Source organism: Acomys russatus, chromosome 14 (genome assembly GCF_903995435.1).
Source record: "Acomys russatus chromosome 14, mAcoRus1.1, whole genome shotgun sequence".
NCBI lineage: Eukaryota > Metazoa > Chordata > Mammalia > Rodentia > Muridae > Acomys > Acomys russatus.
In genome coordinates, this window is record NC_067150.1 from 49,071,494 (window position 1) to 49,093,347 (window position 21,854).

General features: G+C 43.2%; 1 protein-coding gene across 2 annotated transcripts in view; it reads right to left on the reverse strand.

Moving 5' to 3' along the window:
- Arid3b (AT-rich interaction domain 3B) overlaps positions 1-21,124 on the reverse strand; it is a 43,075-nt gene extending 21,951 nt beyond the window's left edge. For both annotated transcript variants that reach the window (XM_051156532.1, XM_051156531.1), the window contains exon 1: positions 20,360-21,124. In XM_051156532.1, the coding sequence (XP_051012489.1) occupies positions 20,360-20,899 (540 nt within the window). In that variant the 5' untranslated portion in view covers positions 20,900-21,124. The remainder of the gene's footprint in view (positions 1-20,359) is intronic.
- Between the last annotated feature and the right edge of the window lie 730 nt (positions 21,125-21,854).

A 21,854-nucleotide genomic window follows, 5' to 3' on the forward strand; every position in this document is an offset into this window, starting at 1 on the left:
GATCAAATGTTGTACATGGCTTACTTATGCAGTTCAAGTTTTCTTGTTCTATTGCCAGGATGTGGACATGACTAACTAAAAAGTTATCAGCCCCCAAATAATTTTTCTTAGATATCAAGTGTGGCTGACAGACTGCAGTAGTGGGAAACCATAGGGGAAAGTTAAAGACAGAGGAAGAATGGGTAAAACACATGCCAAGACACAGCTCAACCTCTTTGATCAGGAGGGGTCTGTAAACTCAAGGGTCACTGCAGGTAGGTCTACCCTTCCAGGAACCCACGGGCACAGGCAGCAGTATTAAACAGCCAGAACTGGGGTGAGGAGATCAGGGTGGATGTCAACAGGAACCCACGGGCACAGGCAGCAGTATTAAACAGCCAGAACTGGGGTGAGGGGATCAGGGTGGATGTCAACAGGAACCCATGGGCACAGGCAGCAGGACTGGGGGAGGGGTCAGGGTGGATGTCAACAGGAGCCAGTGGTTACTTATTGCCATTTACAGCCTTCTCAGCCTCCTCAGCCTCCTGGTACTTCAGAAATCCCTTTTAACATCTTTGATCTCACCAGGAACTCACAGGAAACTGGCAGTTTGTCTCCAAATACCCACCTAAGACTTAGCTGCCATACCCACATTCAACTCATTGCCCCCAGGGAAACCAGACTTTTTGCCTTTAAATTCTTTCAAAAAGGTAGTGAAAGAAGATTGGGAAGAAAGAAAGGGGACAGGAAGCTAGCTAGCATTCGTGTTGCTACAGTGTACTCAGCACCACAGATGGCTTTCCTCACTTAATTCTACGTACAGAAACGGGTCAAAGAACCGAAAAGCCACTTGCCCAAGGTCTCCCAGCTCATAACTGGCAGCACCAGCGCTGGGTTTGCCCGGCTTGCTTGGTGACATCATGCTACCTCCTGGGTTGCAAAGAACAACATAGTGTGTTCTGCGCAGGGAAACAAGGAACGGAAAGGTGAGAAAGCAGCACAGAGAAATGGCTAACTCACGGCCTGAGTGGCTCACTAATGGGAGAAGCTTTTACTCCTGATTCCTCTCACTGGCCTCATCTGGGTATTTTAGCAGAACAAAACTTGCCTTCACTTGCCCTGGGGACACCAAAAAGGAAACCTTTACCTCTACTGCCAAAACAGACCACCTATTCTAGGATGACCCTCTTCTCCCAAGGGAGACAGGAGATCAGGAGGAAGGGAAGTGGCGGGAGAGAGAGGAAATTACACTTCTTGAGGGACCAAAGGAATGTGGCACCTGGCATTGTGCGACGAACACATAACGGTTTCAAAATAAAATAAGTCAGTCTTAAACTACCTGACTGCTATTCAGAATTAAAACACTGGACCTCTAAATTTCTCATTCCTAGAAGATCAACAAAGCAGAGGAATGTGAACAGATTCATTTTTTGAAAATCTAAAAAGCTACCTGTGGTAGAGAAGCCAGGCTCTTAAAAAAAAAAAAGACCTCTCCTTCCTCTTAGCCACATCTGGAGGAGCCAGGTTCTCAGTCCCAGCTGGCAGAATCAGAGCAAAACTAGAGGGGCTGGCAGACCAGGCCAGCGAGACCCCAGCCTCCAGGTAAAGGCCTTTTGTTTTGTTTTGTTTTTTGAGACAGGATTTTTCTGCATAGCCCTGACTTGCTTTGTAGACCAGGCTAGCCTGGGACTCGGAGCTCCACCTGCCTCTGCCTCCCGAGTACTGGGATTGTAGGTGTGGCCATGGAGAAAGCTGTGCTAGGATGTGAGCAGCTGCTTGGCCCTGGACAACTGTCTATCTGGAATGTCAGGGTTTGGAATCCAGACCAGGTGGGGCTGCACCATGTGGCCTTTGCTCTTTCTCTTTTGTGAAGCAAAAATGTGATGATAAATTCAATCAGTTCGGATTTCCCTGAGAACCCACCCAGGTAGAGCAAGCCACTGAGGGAATGCCTTCCCTGCTTTCCAAAACACAAGCTGAACATACATATGGTAAGGCTGAAGATACCAAAATGTAAAATAGATGGCTGAGGCTAGGAGCTGGAAGTTAGAATGGCTTTGAGAAGTGTGGGCTGAGGGGAGATTACAGTTCAAAGGAGCGAGGGGTCGGGGATAAACAAGTGTGCTTTGGCAGGAGGATCTAAGACCATCAAGTCTAACCGGTAAAGTGGAAACAGGCTGCAAAATAACTTGAATGCCAGGAGGGAACTTAAACTCTGAACTGTGAGCAGTGGGGAGGCAGTGGGCAATTTCTGAACTAAAAAAAAAAAAGTAAAATCAATACTCTCAACAGTTTTAACAATCTATTTTTTTATTGGGAAAATATAATCTACACATATGCATGTACAGCCACCTAATGGAGTTGGGGTTGTGGGTTTTCACTTTTCAGTTTCCCCCCCATTCTATTCATTCATATGCAAACTTCTGATCTCCTCGGATATACTAGAATTTCTAAGAGGTTCTGAGACAAAAACCAAAAAGCAGATCAAAGCCTCTGTATTAGTGGAGCTTAGAGTCTCATGTAGAGATGGACAATTTAAAACATCAGTGCTGAGGATATAACTTAGTGGTAGTAGCTCATGCTAGTTCCTGGGTTCAATTCCCAACACTCTAGGGCAAACAAAACAAAACAAATCCTATTTATATCTATGAACCTTTTTTTGGGGGGGAGGGGTTGGTTTTTCGAGACAGGGTTTCTCTGTGTAGCCTTGGCTGTCCTGGACTCCTTTTGTAGACCAGGCTGGCCTCAAACTCACAGAGATCCACCTGCGTCTGCCTCCTGAGTGCTGTTTGTCTATGAGCTTTGAAAATTTTTAATTTTTTAAATTTTATGTGTACTGGTATTTTGCCTATATGTCTGTCTGTGTACAACATGCCTGCCTGGTATCCCTGCGGGCCAGAAAAGAGTGTCATTTCCCATGGAACTGGAGTTACAGATGTTAGCCACCATATGGGTGCTGGGAATCAAACTCTCGTCTATGGAAGAGCAGCCAGTGTTACTAACTGCCCAGTCATTGCTCCAGCCCCTGTCTATGACTTCTTCAATCATTCTTTTTTTCTTTTTTCTTCTTTCTTTTTTTTTTTTTTAAATGGTCTCAACAGTTACAGATTAGCCTGGAATTTGCTATAGCCTAGTCTGGCCTTGAACTCATAAAGATCTGTCTGTCTCTGCCTCCCAAGGGCTGGGATTAAAGGCATGCACCACCACACCCAGCACTACATTAACTTTTTAAAAAAATTATTTTATTTTATATGTATGTGTGTATGAGTGCTTATATGTGTATCATGTGGGTGCTGGGAACTGAACCAAGGTCCTCTGCAAGAGCAGCCAGTGCTCTTAACCACTGAGCCATCTCTTTGGCCCCTACATTAACTGTTGGCTCACGTATCAAGAACTACTGTGTGCTTCCTGTCCCTTAACCCAGAAATGAAGAGTAGTACTTAGCACCCAAAGGACAGAGGAACTCTTTCACTGCAGCTAGTCTTTCAGGCAAAAGAATAGTCTGACTCTTCATTTATGAAATATCCTTTTAATACCCCAGTGGTGATTTATAACACCCAAATACTGTTTGCATAATCATGATTGGTGGGTGGCTTTGCCAGCTCTGAGATCCTGGGCTGTCCTGAGCAGGAGAATCCTGGGAAAGGCTCTCCCAGGGAGCAGCTAGCTCAGAGAATCAGTCAGACTGGGCTGAGAGGGAGGATGACTGCATTCTTAAGGGAGAGAAGTATGCTCCTTTGCAAACAGAGAGAAGCCAGGCAGGGGATCAAGCAGGCAGCCTTTGAGCAGTAATGAAAACAGACCACTGTCTAGGGGATGCAGTGACAATATCAATCCCACAGCTAGGAAGAGCTGGGTGACAGAAGCAGAAGCCAAAGGCTTAGTATTGCCGTGTGGAAAAAAGGTGAAATATTAGCAAATGCCTCCAAACCCAAGAAGGCTTGGCTTTTGTTTTCATTTAGATTGGGGTGGCAGGAATAACCCCACCAGACCACGCCTCTAAGACCTCAGGAGCCAGTGCTGCATTCCTCAGAGCCCTACCTCCCCAGAGACAGGGGCCTGACTTTAAAAGCAATTAAGTATCTAGGCTATTTTAGGATTACTCCTTGACCACCTGGAATATCTTATTAACGCACAGCTCAGATGTCCAAAGCAATTTTAGTTCCCATTCCTCACTTCTCCTCAAGGCAAATAATTAAACCCTTTCCCTAGGTCAACCTTCCTTCACTTGAGGTCTCCACATTCTGACACCTGTAAGAAAATTTCCTTTAAAAGAGAAAAAAGTAGGAAGAAAAACTTTTTTCCTTAATCACCCTGTGCAAACTGGTAATTCTTACAGAGATTCTTCAGCATTCTCTCAAACATCAAACTGGTTTTATATTCCCGGTCTACGCTCTACAATTTAACAGAGAGGAGCCCCAAGGGCAAGGATCTAGGTAAACTCCTAAAACTGACGCTCAAAGTAGTCATCAGCAAACCTGCAGGCTTCCAAGGCACGGGTCTCAAGCTCCCGGATGTCATTAATAGCTCTGAAATATAGTCCCTATCTAAAGTATTGAGGCTGAACATGACTTTTTTTCCCTTTTCCATAATAAGCAACACATAGCTACCTATCTTTGTCCACATTCACGACCCAGTATTGTATGTGCCATGTATGTGAGAGCTTTCCTGATGACCTGGCTCTATTTCCTAGATCTTAGTATGCTGCTCTTGCCCCAGTTTTAACTGGATGCAGGAGGCAAGGAGATGCACACAGAAGGTAAGGGATGCGTTACAGGAGAATCCTAAGGGGAGAGGGGAGCCCCAGGAAGTAAAACAGATACTGTTAGAAGCTACACTGTTGGGCTACAAAACCCTCCTGATAAGATCAGGGATTAGGGCTCTTAACTAAATCACTTCAGCCTTGGAAGCACTGGAATTATAATTATCAGATGCTTACCTTCCGCTGTCAGGTAACTTTAGCAGGAACCAGAAAGAGCTTGCCCACCCCCTAGCAACAGAGAGCATTCAAACTCAGTGGCTTGGAAAAAGAGCCAAGTGACACTTTTTCTGATTAAGCAGCAGAAAGGGGACAGGGTGAGGAAAGAAGAAGACACGATCCTACATTTTCATCTAGGCACAAAAATCACATCCGGCAATCAAGAAGCTGGCCAGAATTCCAGGCCTGGGTTAATGCTTTACTTACTTTACTATTTATTTATGTGTATGTGTCTTTGTAGATATGTGTGGTATATGTGGGTACCCACAGAAAGGGTGAGATCTAGAAGCTGGAGTTAAGGGCCTGTGAACCACCCAACATGGTGCATAGCCCCTTCAAGAGCAGAAGTGCTCCTAAGCATTGAGACAGCTCTCTAGCCCCCTCTTTTTTTTTTTTTTTGGTTTTTTGAGACAGGGTTCCTCTGTGTAGCTTTGACTGTCCAGTGTCCTGGACTAACTTTGTAGATCAGGCTGGCCTTGAACTCATAGCAACCTGCCTGTCTCTGCCTCCCAAGTGCTGTGATTGCACCACGCCCAACTTCAGTTTCATTTTTTAAACTCAGAGTTTGTACCCTGAATTTTTCTACAGTTGTTTTTCATAAATGCCTACTTATAAGCATTTTTGTGCTTTTCTTGATTCTGAGGTAAGTGACTATAAAAATACAAGTAAGGGGTAAAATGTAGCTTTGTGGTTAAAAACCTTGCCTAACATGTACTTTTTTTTAGAACCTAGGTTTAATTTTCAGTACTACAAAAGAAACAAGAAAAAAAGCAAGTTGAAGTACAATACATAGGGTTCCTGTTTTTGTCAAAAATATAAACAAAATGTGATTAAAAAAAAAAATCTGGGGCTGGAGAGATGGCTCAGTGGTTAAGAGTGCCGCCTGCTCTTCTAAAGGTCCTGAGTTCAATTCCCAGCAACCACATGGTGGCTCATAACCATCTGTAATGTGATATGGCGCCCTCTTCTGGCTTGCAGGAGTACATGCAAGCAGAGCACTGTATACATAATAATAAATAAATAAATCTTTAAAAAAAAAAATCTGAAAAGTTAAACACCAAGTGTTTCCCTTAAAGCCTTGCTGACTTTTACTTCACACATTTTAAACTATTTGTCATTTTTTACTTCTCATTTTAGCCTTTACCTTTGATACTTGCTCCTATTTCTAATGTCACTCAACTATTTTTTTAATTTATTTTAATTATTTACTACATTTTATGTATCTATGGGGGGCATGTGAACACTGACTCATGTCTCCCACTCTGTGGGTCCTAGGGGTGAACTTAGGTTATTACCAGGCAACTAGCACCTTTACCTGTTGAGCATTTCCCCATTCCCAAGCTATATATTTTTTTATTTTTGTTTTTTGAGACAGTACCTCACCAGATAGCCTCGGTTAGCTTGGAACTCACTATGTAGAAGAGACTAGCCTTGAACTCAGAGATCTGCCTGCCTCTGCCTTTTGAGTGTTGAAATTAAAGGTATGTGCTACCATGCCTGGGGCCTCCAGCTACAGTTCTTAACAGGGCTGAGGACTGAGGATTTAATCATTTCCCCCACCCCTAGAATTCAGGTTGCAGGTCTCAGGTATGTCAAGAACCAGAACTGAAATAACTACATAAAACTGCTCACCAGGTCAGAGGCAGTACAGGACTTTGCCAGCACCACAGAGTGCCCACTGCAAGTCAGGCTCTTACTAGGCACCAATATACACTTCAAATCCACAACACCCAAACCAACCCAGCAGAGGCAAAACCAAACACTCTTAAGTAGACAGTCTTTTAGAAAGAAAGAAATCCATACAAAATGAGCTTACAAAAGAAAACAGAGCAAATTGCCACAATAGCAAAGGAACCATTATACAGGAGAGGACAGGACAAAGGAAAAACACACACCTGAATTTAAAAGCACGTATTAAAAGAATGGCCAGCCACGGCTGTCAGGAACGAAGCCGAGGAAAGGCTTTCTGCTTCTTTTGTGTGTTTGAAGCTTCCATAACAAAAAGTTTTCTCAGCCGGGCGTGGTGGCGCAGGCCTTTAATCCCAGCACACGGGAGGCAGAGGCAGGCGGATCGCTGTGAGTTCGAGGCCAGCCTGGTCTACAAAGTGAGTCCAGGATGGCCAAGGCTACACAGAGAAACCTTGTCTCAAAAAACCAAAAAAACCAAACAAAACAAACAAAAAAAAACAAAAAACAAAACCAAAAAGATTTCTCAAACTCTATGATCATAGTTTTAAATATTAAAGGTATCTCATTTATTTGTTTGTTTTAAATTAGTTTATTTTTATTTAGGTGTGTGTCCCATGTATACAGGTGATTCTTGGCGTTACAGGTATTTGTGAACTGTCTGATGTGGTTGCTGGGAACTGAACTTAGTACTCTGGAAGAACATAAGTGCTCTTAACCACAGACCATCTATCTCCCCAGCACCCCACCCTGCTTTGTTTGTTTGTTTGTTTTGTTTTGTTTTTCAAGATAGGGTTTCTCTGTGTAGGCCTGGCTGTCCTGGTACTAACTATATAGATGAGGCTGGTTCTTGAACTCACAGAGATCTTGCTGCCTCTGCCTCCTGAGTGCTAGGATTAAAGGTGTATGCCACTACCACCCAGCAAATACTTACTTTATTTTTATTTTATTTTATATGCATTGATGTTTTTTGTAGGTGTATTGCCTACATGTATGTCTCTATGAGGGTATAAAATATCCTGGAACTGGAGTTATAGGCAGTTATAAGTTGCCATGTGAGTGCTGGGAATTAAACCTGAGTCCTCTGGGAGAGCTCTTAGTCGCTGAACCATCTCTCCAGCCCCCAAATTAAGGTATCTTAAGATGTAAAAGGAAGAATACAAATAATAGTTTAAAAAAGTGAATTTCTAAATGCAAAAAATTATGAATACAATGATTAAAGTAGACAATTTTTAAAAAATATTTTTATTTAAATTTTAAATTTATGTGCATTGGTGTGAGGGTGTCAGATCTTGGAGTTACAGACAGTTGTGAGTTGCCATGTGGGTGCTGGAAATTGAACTCGGGACCTTTGGAAGAACAGACAGTGCTCTTAACCACAGAGCCAACTCTCCAGCCCTAAAGTAGACAATTTTTTAAAAAAGTGGAATAAAAAGGGCTGAAGAGAGAATTTAAAATTAGAAAACTGATGCCGGGTGTGGTGGCGCACGCCTTTAATCCCAGCACTTGGGAGGCAGAGGCAGGCGGATTGCTGTGAGTTCGAGGCCAGCCTGGTCTACCAAGTGAGTCCAGGATGGCCAAGGCTACACAGAGAAACCCTGTCTCGAAAAAAACAAACAAACAGAAAATAAATAAATAAATAAAATTAGAAAACTGAATGCAGAAACATAAAGGCTGTAAAAGATACTAGAAGACTGAATAAGGTACAAATATACCTCTTAACATTTTGACCAAGAGCCAGGCTTAGTGGCACACACCTTTAATCCCACCACTCAGGAGGCAGAGGCAGGCAGACATCTGTGATTTCGAGGCCAGCCTGGCCTATAAACCTGAGTTCTACACAGCCAAAGCTATGTAGAGAGATCCTGTCTTAGAAAACAAATAGACAAGTCTATACACTTTTTCAAGCACTTATATTGAAAGCATGGAGACCTGAGTTTGATCCCCAGAAACCACATATAAATGCCATGTGTTCCCAGCACTGGGGAGGGAAAGATAGGAGAATTCCTGGAATTCACTGGCCAATGTTCCTGTAGATGACACACACACCTGAGCATGCATGTGAACACAAATACTTTAGAAAAATGACCAAGGGAAAAAAATAGTGGTAGGCTAGGCATATGCCTGTAATCCCAGCACTCCGGGAGGCAGAGGCAGGGGGTTCTCTCAGGTGGCTAAGGCAGGAACATGACTCAAGTCTAGGAATTGGAGACCAATCTAGGCAACAGAGAGAGACCCACATCTCAAAAAGTGAAAGGTAACCCACAAAAGAATAGAAATAGGAAGTATATGTTCTAAAACCATGTAAGAGATAAGCAATGAATAAAGACAGCAATTAAATAAATGAAGACAGGACTGGAAAAAACAAAAGAGGAGCATGCAGAAATCAAAATCAAAACCAGAGGATGGAGACAGATCTGCATGTGAGACTTGGGATGTAGTCCATGGGCACAGCACTTGCAGGGCATGCACAATACCCCGGATTTTTTTTTTTTTTTTAAGATGGAGGACTTTTTTTTTTTAAGATTTATTTATTTATTATGTACACAGTGCACATTAGATCACATTATAGATGGTTGTGAGCCACCATGTGGTTGCTAGGAATTGAACTCAGGACCTCTGGAAGAGCAGTCAGTGCTCTTAACCTCTGAGCCATCTCTCCAGCCCCAACACCCCGGATTTTATGAGAACCAAGATATACTCTGGTGCCTCACATTTGACCATGTCCCCTGGAGGGGGAGACCTGGTGGCACTCAGAGGAAGGACAGCAGGTTACTGAGAAGAGACTTGATACCCTATGAGCATATACAGGGGGAGGTAATCCCCCTCAGGAACAGTCATAGGGGAGGGGAATAAGGGGAAAATGGGAGGGAGGGAAGAATGGGAGGATACAAGGGATGGGATAACCATTGAGATGTAACAAGAATAAATTAATTAAAAAAAAAAAAAGAGAGATAAATCTACATGTATCAATCCCAGTAACCAAATACTAACAACAACAACAACAACAACAACAGACTAATTTTGTATTAGAATATCTTAATTAAGCTCTCTCCGAACCTGATCATAGGAAAAACTTGGACTATAAGCAATAGGTAAGTAACTCAAATGAACAAATTCATCCCAATAGACACAGATAACACAGTATCTATCAAGTGGAGAACACACATGATTTTCAAGGACATTTATAGAAACTAACCACACACAAGGCTAGGGCAGAAAGATCAAAAGGCAAGTTGCAGGCTAGCCTGTGATTCATGAGACGCTGTCACTACCTAACAACCAACCACCCAACCACTGCAGTTCAACAACCTCAATGTAAGCTATAATTAACATTCCAAAAAGATAAAATCCTCAGATATGAAAATAAAAAACACTTTATATAATATCGGTTAAAGAAGTAATTACAACTGAAATTATAATATGTAATAATTTCTAGTGAGGGCTGAGATAAGAGTTCAATGGTCTCGGGATCAATCCTCCGAGCCACAAAATAAAAATCTGTAGAATATAGCAAAAGCGAGACAGATTCAACAAAAGTATTTATAGCCTAAGATGTATTTATTAAGTAATAAGAATTCTAGAAAATGGGGGCTGGAGAGATGACTCAAGCGGTTAAGCGCACTGGCTGTTCTTCCAAAGGTCCTGAGTTCAATTCCCAGCAGCCACATGGTGTCTCACATCCATCTATACTGTGAGCTGATGCCCTCTTCTGGCTTGCATGTGTCTATGCAAGCAGAACACTGTATAAATATTTAAAAATTCTAGAAAATGTGTTACAATTACAATGGCTTAAAAGAAAAACAAATCTAAGTAAGATCAGTAGGTCATATCAACCTCAAGAAAAAGGGCTGGCCAGTGGTTGTTAGGGGCCAGCAGAGAAGGCAGGATGAACGGCAGTAAACAGGATTTCTAGGGCAGCAAAGTTGCTCTGTATCATGGTGGACACATGTCATTGTACATTTGTTAGACCCACAGGATGTACAATAAGAATACATCCCAAAGGCCAGTAAGATGGCTCAGAGTAAAGGTGGTCACCACCAACCCTAATGACATCACTGGGACTCACACAGTGAGAGGGCTCCAGCAAGTTATCCCCTCTGACCTCCACACAGTCACCACAGATGTGCACGCTCAGGGCCCTGGCCCCCCCTGCACAAAAAAATTATGTCATGAAATCAATTGTAATAATTTCTTTAAAAAGAATTCACCCTAATGTAAACTGCAGACTTAGTGATAATAATATATCAATGTCATTTCCTTGATTAAAATAAGTGCTCTCTGGTGAAAGACAGTGATGAAGGAGAGGGAGAAGGGATTATCACTGTATCTTCTGCTTGATTTTGCTATAAAAACTCCTCTGAATACTCTATTTAAAAAATATGCACTGCACCAGCCAAGGACAATACAGGCGGTAAACTTTAAACCCCTACCCAGATCTAGCCAATGATCAGAACAATCTCCACACTTGAGTGGAGAGTGGGATATGATTTTCTCATGTACTCTGGTGCCTCACATTTGACCATGTCCCCTGGAGGGGGAGACCTGGTGGCACTCAGAGGAAGGACAGCAGGTTACTGAGAAGAGACTTGATACCCTATGAGCATATACAGGGGGAGGTAATCCCCCTCAGGAACAGTCATAGGGGAGGGGAAAAGGGGAGGGAGGGAAGAATGGGAGGACATAGGGATGGGATAACATTGAGATGTAACAAGAATAAATTAATAATAAAAATTTTTTTTAAAAATGGGGGGAAAGAAGTGCAAGCCAAACAAAATTTAAAAAATAAAAATAAAAATAAAAAATAAAAAATATGCACTGGCAGTATTGCCTCTGATCTTGATGACCTGAGTTTGATATTTGAAACACACATGATGGAAGGTGAGAACCAATTCCCCCAGGTTGTCCAATGATTTCCTCACATTCCCCCTCCCCCAATACAGAAAATAATGTAATAATAGTTTTTAAGAAGGTTTACTGCAAATGAGGTAGATACCTAACATCACCAACCCTCACCACACATAAAATGGAACCAGTAACATAAAAAGCAGAGTAAATTAAAAGAAAGAAAAAGCAGCAAAATATTCAGTACCTATTGTCATTACTATATTGTCTGCTGGGATATAAAAGAAATGTGTTCCTGTGTTCTTAGAGCTGACCATCTAGTCAGTGGTTCTCAACCTGTGGGTCATGACCCCTTTGTTGGGGTCAAGTGACCCTTTCACAGGGGTAGCATATCAGATATTTATATTATGATTCATAACAGCACCAAAATTACAGTTATGAGGTAGCAGCAAAATAATTTTACGGCTGGGGGTTACCACAACATGAGGAACTAGAGGCAGGTGGATCACTATGAGTTCGAGGCCAGCCTGGTCTACAAAATGAGTCCAGAACAGCTAAGGCTACACAGAGAAACTATCTCAAAAAAAACCAACCAACCAACCAACCATATTGTTCAATGACAGCATGTATAGAGAAAGGCTGATCCTGCACTGAGGGGGAAGATCAGACTTCTGAGCAGATGGCAGTGACGATGGAGAAGTGAAGGAGGGAAGAGCCTAGGCAAGAGTGCTCAGAATGATGAGCACAAGCGAAGGCCACAGGGCTTAGCACAGTGACAGACAAGAGATGACTAAAGTCATGGCAGGTTTCCGATCATGCAGAATTTGAATTCTATAATTAGAACACCCTGCATACGTGGAGGGTACTAACGTAGTGGCACACCCTGACTTGGTTTTCAGAAGATCACTACCGGATGTGCAGAGTGGATTAAAGTGGGGTGAGCACAGACTGGGAAGAGGCAGGTAGGTGATAGTGGACAGTGGCAGGATTTTAGACATTTAGATGAGAAGACTGAGTGAGAGAGCTTTGGTGATGGGCTAGAAGCAGGGAGTGACAGAGGGCAGGTATGAAATAACCCAGCTCCAAAGTTTCTGGTATGAATGACTAAGTGCCTAACAAGGCCATTTTTTCTGAGAAGAAAAGTCAGAGAGAAAATGATTACAAGGGAGAATATCAACTAAGAGTTCAGTTTTACCAGTGCTTGGGCAATAGATGCAGCCGCAGGTACATAGCAAGCTGGAGAGCAACCTGGGCTACTTCACTCAGGACTTGTTCTTAAAAAAGAAAGAAAGAAAGAAAGAAAGAAAGAAAGAAAGAAAGGGGAAAAAAGTTTGTAGTTGTTTTCATGTATTAAACTTGAGATGTGAATAAGATACCTACCTACCTACCTATCTATCTATCTATCTATCTATCTATCTATCTCTTTATCTTGGTGTTTCCAGACAGGGTTTCTCTGCGTAGCCCTGGCTGTCCTGGAATTCACTCTGTAGATCAGGCTGGCCTCAAATTCAGATATCTGCCTGCCTCTGCATCCCAAACTCTGGGATTAAAGATGTGCACTACCGCTGCCAGCTGAGTAGGATATGAATGGAAATGTTAAGCAGGCAGTTGGAATTACATATACTGATCTCAGACTAGAAACACAGATTCAAGTAACATATATTAGAAACTCAAATAAAAGAGCCCCCCCGCCCGGATCACATATAAAGAAGAAGGTTTGGAACGAGACCTGGAGAATGAGATGAAAAGAAAGCATTACAGGATAAAGAAAAATAAGCAGAAGGAAGAATATATTTCAAATACGGTCAGTTAGTATCTAGTCCTCTTCTCAAATATCAAATGAGGTCAGGAAAGCCTGGAGTAGGCTACATGGTGACCATTAGAAACCTTAGCAAAGAAAAATGAAAGGCTCGAGGTTCTGGGTGGAGTGTGTTAGCAAGTGTGACAAAATGAAAAGTTAAGGTGTACAAGTCCTTTGAGGAGCCAGGACTTCTTTAAAAAGCAAGCTCATATTTTCTTAACAATCATATGATGTGCATATTTGGAAACTATTTTTTTTGTTGTTATTGTTTTAAAGTTTGAGAAGATGATGCTTAATTGCAGAGAATGCTTCAGAAGAGAGGAGTCTAAAGACTTAGGAAGCCAGGCACAGTGTTACACGCCTTTAATCCCAGCAGGCGGCGGATTGCTGTGAGTTCGAGGCCAGCCTGGTCTACAAAGTCCAGGACAACCAAGATAACATAGAGAAACCATCTTAAAAAAAAAAAATAAAGACTCAGGATATAGAGGGCTTTGCTGATGGAGCAAGTCCCTGTACCTCTTGGAGAGAGTGAAACCTAGAACACGAGTAGAGGGATTGGTCTTTGAGGGATAAGGACCAAACTAGGCCTCGATCACTTGTGTGTCCCTATGCTAACATGAAAGGCACAGCAAAGTACCACGGGTCATGTTCCACAAACTTTCAGGGACTCTAGAATACCTGTGCTTGGCCACAGCTCAAGGAAACCTAAAGGAAGCTTCCTTAAGTGGTATCTGGGATTTACTGAGCATCTTACCTACCAAGGCAGGAAAGACTGAAAACTAGAGCCTTAAGAAGTATTAATGACAATCAACCTAACTTTGGATATTACACACATTTTACAAAGACTGCTCACATTTCTATCTTTCTTCTACCTTTGTAGCATCTATAAAACAACCCCAAGGATGGTGGCAACCCTCTGGAACAGATGTGTGCATGGGCTGAGTGCAGCTGGTTAAAGTGCTTGTTCAAAGCACTATCACAAACAATCAATCTAGAGCCACACCTCCTGCCTCTCAAACAAAGACCGATCTACTATTCAAATCTGCTAGTAACAGCTGTAAAGTATCTGCCTTAATCTTTGTGGGTTAATGTCTGGAAGGGCAACCAACCTCTTAATAAGCTGTCATAAATATCATGGCAGTACACAGGGCTGGGCTCAAGAGCCAAGAGACCTCAAGTTCTAGATCCCAGTCCTCTCCCAGGCATAGTGTAGTCATTGTGATGACTACAAAGGCCATAAACTCAAAATAGACATTAGAACTAGAATTATACCAGGTGTGGCAGTGCATGCCTTTAATCCTAGTACTTAGGAGGCAGAGTCTCTATAGTTTGAGGCCAGCACTGTCTATATAGCACATTCCAGGCCAATGGAAGCTACACAGTGAAACCCTGTCTCCAAATAGATAAACAAATACAATAAGAAAGAAAGAAAGAAAGAAAGAAAGAAAGAAAGAAAGAAGCAAGCTGGGCATGGTGACAGAAGCAGGCAGATCCCTGAGTTTGAGACCAGCCTGGTCTACAGAGAGAGACTTCCAAGACAGCCAGGACTACACAGAGAAACTGTCTCAAAACAAACAAAAACAAAATGAGAAGTAATACACTTAGCTAGACAACTGTTTGTTGGGAGTGAGCAAGGCTTGTCCCATGCTCTTGGGATGTCTAGCAGCATTCGTGGCTCTTCTCTTTAGATGCTACTAGGAGCACACCTGCTTCCAGCCACAGCACCACACGTTCCTGGACACTGCTAAGTGTGCTGTGGAGCACGAGAGAAGGGCCGGCTCCAACCAAGAGTCACTGGTGGACAGAACATGATGCCAGACTCTGGCATGAAGACACACCACAGAGGAGGGAGCCTACTACTAAATTTTCTTTCCAGGCAACAGTTTAAAGTTTTGCAAAACCCCTCAAATGTTTGGCAGGAAGTACTTGCCAAGTGTGCACGAGAGGGGCAGATCCTGGAGACCAGTTTGTCAGAGCATCAGAAGAAAAAGGAAGATGTCTTACTGCAGGCTAGTGACCCAGCAGGAATTAATCTCTCAGAGTAAAACAAGCTTAATTTTGATTTTTGTTTTTCCACTTATTTACTTATTTTTGAGACAGTCTCGTGTAGCACAGCCTGTTCTCAAGCTCAAACGTGCAGCTGAGGATTATTTTGAACTGCTGATCTTCCTGCCCTTACTTCCCAAATGCTGGATTGCAGAAATGTGTCACATCATTTATGGAGTGCTGGGGTCCAAGCTCAAGGTCTTTGTGTGCTGGTGAGCACTCTGCCAACTGAATCACACTCAAGCCCAATTTTCATTTCCATATGCCATTAACAGGCACTTTATTAACTGCCCACAAACTCAATGATTTATAAAAACAAAACAAACTCTAAACCAAGTTGTGCTTCTCAAGTCATGCTCCTTTCTGTCTGCCAGTGCACACAAAACTAAACAGTCCTTTGCATCTGCCTTGGAGCTTCCTTGCATCTATCCTGCAGAGGTGCCCTTACAGGTAGAAAATGCAGCAAACAGCTCTCAGGTGTTCAGAACTGGCAACCCCCTGTTCTCAGTGATCAGCAAGCGTTAAGAAGGGTGACGAGTTCTTCAGTTCCAAGTTTTCTGAAATAAGGCTCTTCCAGTCTAGAAGGCAATTCTGAACAAAGCCTTGTACAACACAAGGGACTGAGGAAAGCCAATCCTTACTGAGCAACGAACCCTAGTAAATTTCAGTCTTTGCACTGAGCTAGCAATGCAAAGCCACACATAGTAACCGAAGAGCCTGGCAAAGTATGCAGAAAACCAGACATATACACTCCAGGCCCCACATGCCTGCCAAACTACCCATCTTCCGGTTCTGTGGTAGGAAGCCTAGCTTCACTAATGGGCTCAAGACAAAGCCTGTATTGCTGAAACACCCACTATCCAGGAGTAGAAGACCACCCCTAAAGGGCCAGCAAACCCCTGCTCCCCGCCCCCCCAAGTTGGCTGTCTGATCTCCTTTGAGAAAAGGGACACTCAGTTCTTTGTTGTCTTGTTTTACAATTATTTACTCTGCCCATAGAAATCTGACGGTTTTAGAATGCTGGGCTCCACGGTGTTATCCATCGTCCCATCACCCTGGTGTCAGAGAATGAGCCAGGCCTTAAGAAGTAAATATTTTGCAAGGCTTTTTTTTTTGAGAAGAGAATCAATCCATGAGGTAATTTTGACTCTGTGTGCTGTAAGGAAAGGATTTCCGAAACAATGGATAACTATGCTGCTCTTAAGCTTTTCAGTTTGCAAATGCCTGCCCAGCCCCTCACCAACTCCTGTAAAACACTTTCTGAGAATTCTACATTTCACTGTACGGGGTGAGGTGGGGGTGGGGTGTGTGTGTGACCTCTTCTACTTTAGTATGTATATGAATGTTTGAAAAGCAATTGTTTTAGAGACTTGCATCACAGAGTAGAGTGGGCAAGGTTTCAGCTGACTTAGGGCGGAGTTAAGAGTTAAGTTGCTGCTTCCCGCTTCCCTTCCTTGAGGTTGCTGCAGCCCCACTGCTAGACAGCTGGCTCCTTGAGGGAGAGACATGCCTGTAGCAAACAGCCCTGGCACAAAGACCCTGCCCAGATATGTTGTTTAGAATAAAGGATACTATAACTCATTACCAGTTAAGATCTGTGTCAACTGTAAAAGGCCTTTGAATCATAGCTGGAGCAAGTGCTACTTAACTTTCAACCTCCAAATGTTAATTACTGAAAGGACAAAAGACTGAAGAACAAAACCAGCCAGTCTCATGGTCTGATGGCTTTTAAAGGCTCTCTCTCAAAGCTATTTTTTTTTAAGTCTTCTGACCAAAGCATAACTAAAAACATTTCTTTAAAATATCCTCAAGCACATTATTTAGTCCTTTAAAAACATGTTTAAGGGCTGGTGAGATGGCTCAGCAGGTAATGGCACCTGCCACCAAGCCTGCCCACCCGAGATTGATCCTTAGGACCCACATGGCAGATGGAGAGAACCAACTCCTCTGTTCTTTCACCTCTAGATGAGCACGCGTGCACACACACACACACACACATACTTTAAAGTTAATTAATTAAAGCAAGGTTAAAACAAAGGAGGAGGATGGGGGGGATGGCTCATCTGGTAAAGGCACTTGCCACTAAGTCAGCCTGGATTCTATCCCTGACCCCCACATGGTTTAAGGAAGAATGACTCTTACAAGTTGTCCTCTGACTGCCATATACTTATGACATGTATATGCTCGTGTACACAAATAAATAAAATGTAGTAAAAACTTAACACTCACAAAAGAACAACAACAAAAAAGCAAAGGAGAAACCCACAGACCAAACTGAAAAACTTAGTCTACGAAAGGAAGAAGAAGTAGCCATCACAGGTTGTAAGACATTACGCACCATCTCCCTGACAGAGTTCTTCTCTGTGTTTAGAAGGAAGGTAACTTTAGAATGAAGCTACTCTGGCACTTACAAAAATATTTTTGGCAAGTGTTCTGCCTAACTGTCTATATTTAGTATGTGTGCCTCAGAAACTTAAATGAACTCAAAGCATTTGAGTTGCCAACAGCCAGCCTCCAGAGCACTGAGTTGTGGAGCTACAGGGCAACTGCCATACAGAACACAGAGCCGGGCGCCCTGCCACAGCGTACACGTGTGCACACACACGCCGGTCCTGAAGAGTCTCTTTTTTCAAAGCTCTAATGGCTTGACCTCAACACCTGCTGCACTTCCTGAAGACAGACAAGCTCTGGAGCTCCACTTGTTCCTCACACACGGCTGCACTTTCTAGGAATGACCGCACACACACAGAGGCTGGCCAGCTGCCAAGGCGGGGGCAGCAGCCGCCTCGGGCCTGAACTTTCCCAGCGCTGTCAGGGCGGTTCCCGCTATGAGCTGACTCAGCGGCCAGCATGGAACTGTGCCAACCACACAGCAGCGCAGGGGCTGCCGGCAGCTCACAGATGTTTTACTAAACCAAAGAAATCAGCCAGGAGGCAGATCTGGGCTGGTGGCCAGGGTGCTGCTGTCGTGGAAGCTGGGATGCTGATTTTTGTCCTAGCTCTGCTGTGCTGCTACCTCTTTGAGTGATGTGTCTCCCAGGACCGTGTCTGCCTCAGAGTTTATGCCCATAACGGATGAGGATAAGGAAGACACAAGAGTTACATGACAACTCCAGCAGTACATCTGCATGTGCCTGGCACCAGAGAGGCATTCTGTTCCCGTGACTCAGTTGCTCTCTTAACAACACCCTTGCGAAATACCCTCTTAGTACTACTAGTATTAGTACTAGCACTGATTTTTATTTTGTACCCCAGGATAGCCTCAAACTCATGATAACTCTGTCTCAGCCTTACAAATTTGGAGCTTATGAGTACAAGCCATACTTGGCTTCATTATTTTCAATCTTCAGTTGAGAAAACACAGGCTCAGAACAATTTAGAATGCTACCAAAAGATCACTGGATAGACATGGAAGGGCTGAGATTAGAACCTATTGTGGATGCTGCTGTTATAAACTCAGGTAAACTGCACAGGGCTCCTTGAGTCAAGGATGCCTGTTTTAGCTTCCAAAGGACCTTTTTTGTTCCCAGGTGCCCTTTTGTAAGCTGTAACTCTTCACAAATGACGTCTAAGTAGCAGTGTATGTGTAATCTCAGAATATCTAGGTACTAATAATCTTATCACGAAAGCCCTGTTTATAGTGCCAACAAGCCACCTGGGAAGAACTTACCATTACTCTCATACTTTAAATAATGAAAAACTGCAGTATAGGTCACGAAGAAATTACGAAGACAAAGACTTAGTTGAGTCGAGATCTCCTAGGCTCCATCCTCCAAAATAATTCATTATTAGGACTCCACAGTCCTAGCATGCTGGAGGCCCAGGTCCCTTGCACCACCAACCTCTAGACCCACCCTCCCAAGTAAGACCCACTCCCACAGTTGACTCTGATATGCAATCATGTTTGGAACTAATTTCAACTTTCTTTGGGTAAAAAGGGAAGTCTGAGGTCTCCCTTCCCTCTTCATAACCAGATAATGTAAAGATAAAACAATCACGTCTATTAGGCTCTCAGTTGAGAAATACAAGGAAGTGCTTTTTAGCAGCTATGCGCAACTTCAAAACAATGCAAGAACACCATCTTGGGTTTGCTTGGAGCTAAGAAACTCTTACAGGAAATGGGTCTATATTCCTACTAGGAAAACTAATCAGAGCCTTGAATTTCACTGTTTAAGTTCTTTTAGACAAAGTCTCACTATGTAGTCCTGGCTGACCTGGAACGTAGTATGCAGACCAGGCTGGCCTTCAACTCACCAAGATCTGTTTGCCTCTGCTTACTGAGTACTGAGATTAAAAGTGTATACCACCACATCCAACTCTTCTTTTTTTTATTCTATTATTATTATTGTTGTTGTTGTTATCTTCTGGTTTTTGAGACAGGGTTCACTCTAGAAGTCAGGGTAAGCCCCTTCTACCTCCACCTCCTGAGTGCTGAAATTTCAGGTGTGAGCAAACCACTTTGGTTTTTAGACAGTTCTAATGAAACATAGCTGTTACCTCATTCATCCTTTAAAAAAAAAAAAAAAAAGGAGAAGCTGGGTGTGGTAGTGCATGCCTGCAATCCCAGCACTCAGGGAGGCAGAGGCAGGTGGATCTCTGTGAGTTCAAGGCTGCTCTACAAGGCTAGTCCAGGGAGCCAGGGCTATACAGAGAAACCCTGTCTCGGAAAAAATAACAACAAACCAAAATAAATAAGTAATAAAGGAGAGCGTCTTTAACAGAAACTTGGAACAAACCACATTAAGAGTAACTTAAACACTCTAGTACTTTTAATAATAATAATAAAAAAAAAAAAGAACCATCCCTTTTCTTGTGGTCCTAGAGCTTGAATCTAGGTCCTCACACTATCAAAGAGCAACAACCTCCATTCAAGCAAACCAGTGCTGAGAAAATCTTCAGTTTATTCATGTCTTAAGTCAGTGGTGGTGGAGTGAGAAGGCATAGCCCCAGCTCCCGCCCACCCAGCACCCTCTGTAGCTGGCCTGGAGACAGAACAAATGGCCTCCTGCGGCAGAAAGACTGACCTGCTTCAGCTGCTCATCCAGGGTCCAGCTCGGCTGCCCAGCTGTGGGGACAGAAGGCGGGGCTTTGGAAGCATCTTTGGTATGGTCTTCTTTACTTTGCTGTCCCTGTGGCGGGAGTCCAGGTGCTGGAAGCAGGCTGGACATGGGTGCTGTTCTGGGGTCTTGGCGAGTTGCTTTTTGCACATGGAAATATTTGGAAGCAGCCTGGGCCTCTTTTTCAGCCACCTCTGCAACATCCTCATCTCCATCTTCGTCTTCCAGACCTCCTTCCTCCTCCTCAGGCTCGGAGTTCACGTTGCTCTGCTCAAATACTCTAGTCACTGGTGTGGCTGGTGGAACTCTGGCTAAGGGACCCAGAACGGGGCTACCAGAAGGTCTCCCGGGTGTCAGGGAAAGGACAGTAGGCTGGGTGGCTAGTTTGGAGGCATACAGGAACTGTGCTTCTCTCGTCTGTGGTCCCTGCTTCTCTCTGGCATCCATCTGTAGAGGAGCCTGGTGTGGCTGCTTTTGCTGCTGCTGCTGCTGCTGCAGAGGCTCCATCGCTGTCGCAGGATTCACCCACAGACTGGCATGGCTCTCGACCTAGGCACAGCCCAGCAGGCACTCTGCGTCTGTATTTTAAGTGAGTAACCAAAACCACAAGGGGGGGGAACTATGTAAAACAGGTATAAAAAAAATCTTCTTTTCTCCAGTAATATTCTGAACACTAAATGCTCCTAACCCCGACTTTCAAGATGAGTAAGTTTGGAGGGTGGGGAGGGAAAGTTATAAAGAAGAGAACAGGATCTAAAGAGGGAAATGGGGGTAGGGGGTGGGAGGGGGAATGGGGGAGGGGGCAAATCTCAGTATCGGCAGAGTTAAACTTTTTTTTTTTTTTTTTTTTAAAGAAAATTCGGAATATATTTAGGTCTGCTAATAACTAAGTTCTCATCTTTTACTCTCTACATTATCAATCACTTATCTACTTGGCTTGCACCATACTGGAGTTTGAACTATGAAATCTGTAATAATTATGAAAATTATAGTTAACAAAGGCCTGACTACAAAAGAAAGAATATGGCTAATATTCCCAGGCCCTCTGGAGAAGATTACTATTCAAGGTAGACAGAGTTATAGCGGGCAGACAGAATGACTTTTCTGATGGAAAAAGCAAGACCAAGCAAAGTGCTCTTGGTTTAAACTTCACAAATTTCCCAGATCAAATTGCCAGCTAGCTTGATGAGTGGACTGAACCAGGCTAAGTGGACATTATAGCCTCCGAAAGAATCCGGTTTCAACAACATGAAAGAAAGAAACATGCAAGGAGGCAAGAGTCTCAAATTGCAAGCTCCCCTCAAAAACAAACAGGGGGGGGGAAATTCCTCTGGAGATTTTAAAGTTAATTAATTTGAAACAGGTACCAATATTGTCTAAACAAGTTAATGTTTCTTTTTTTATAAACTGCAAATAAATCTCCTCACATCCTCTTTCTTTCTGATTCACTTCTACTATATTT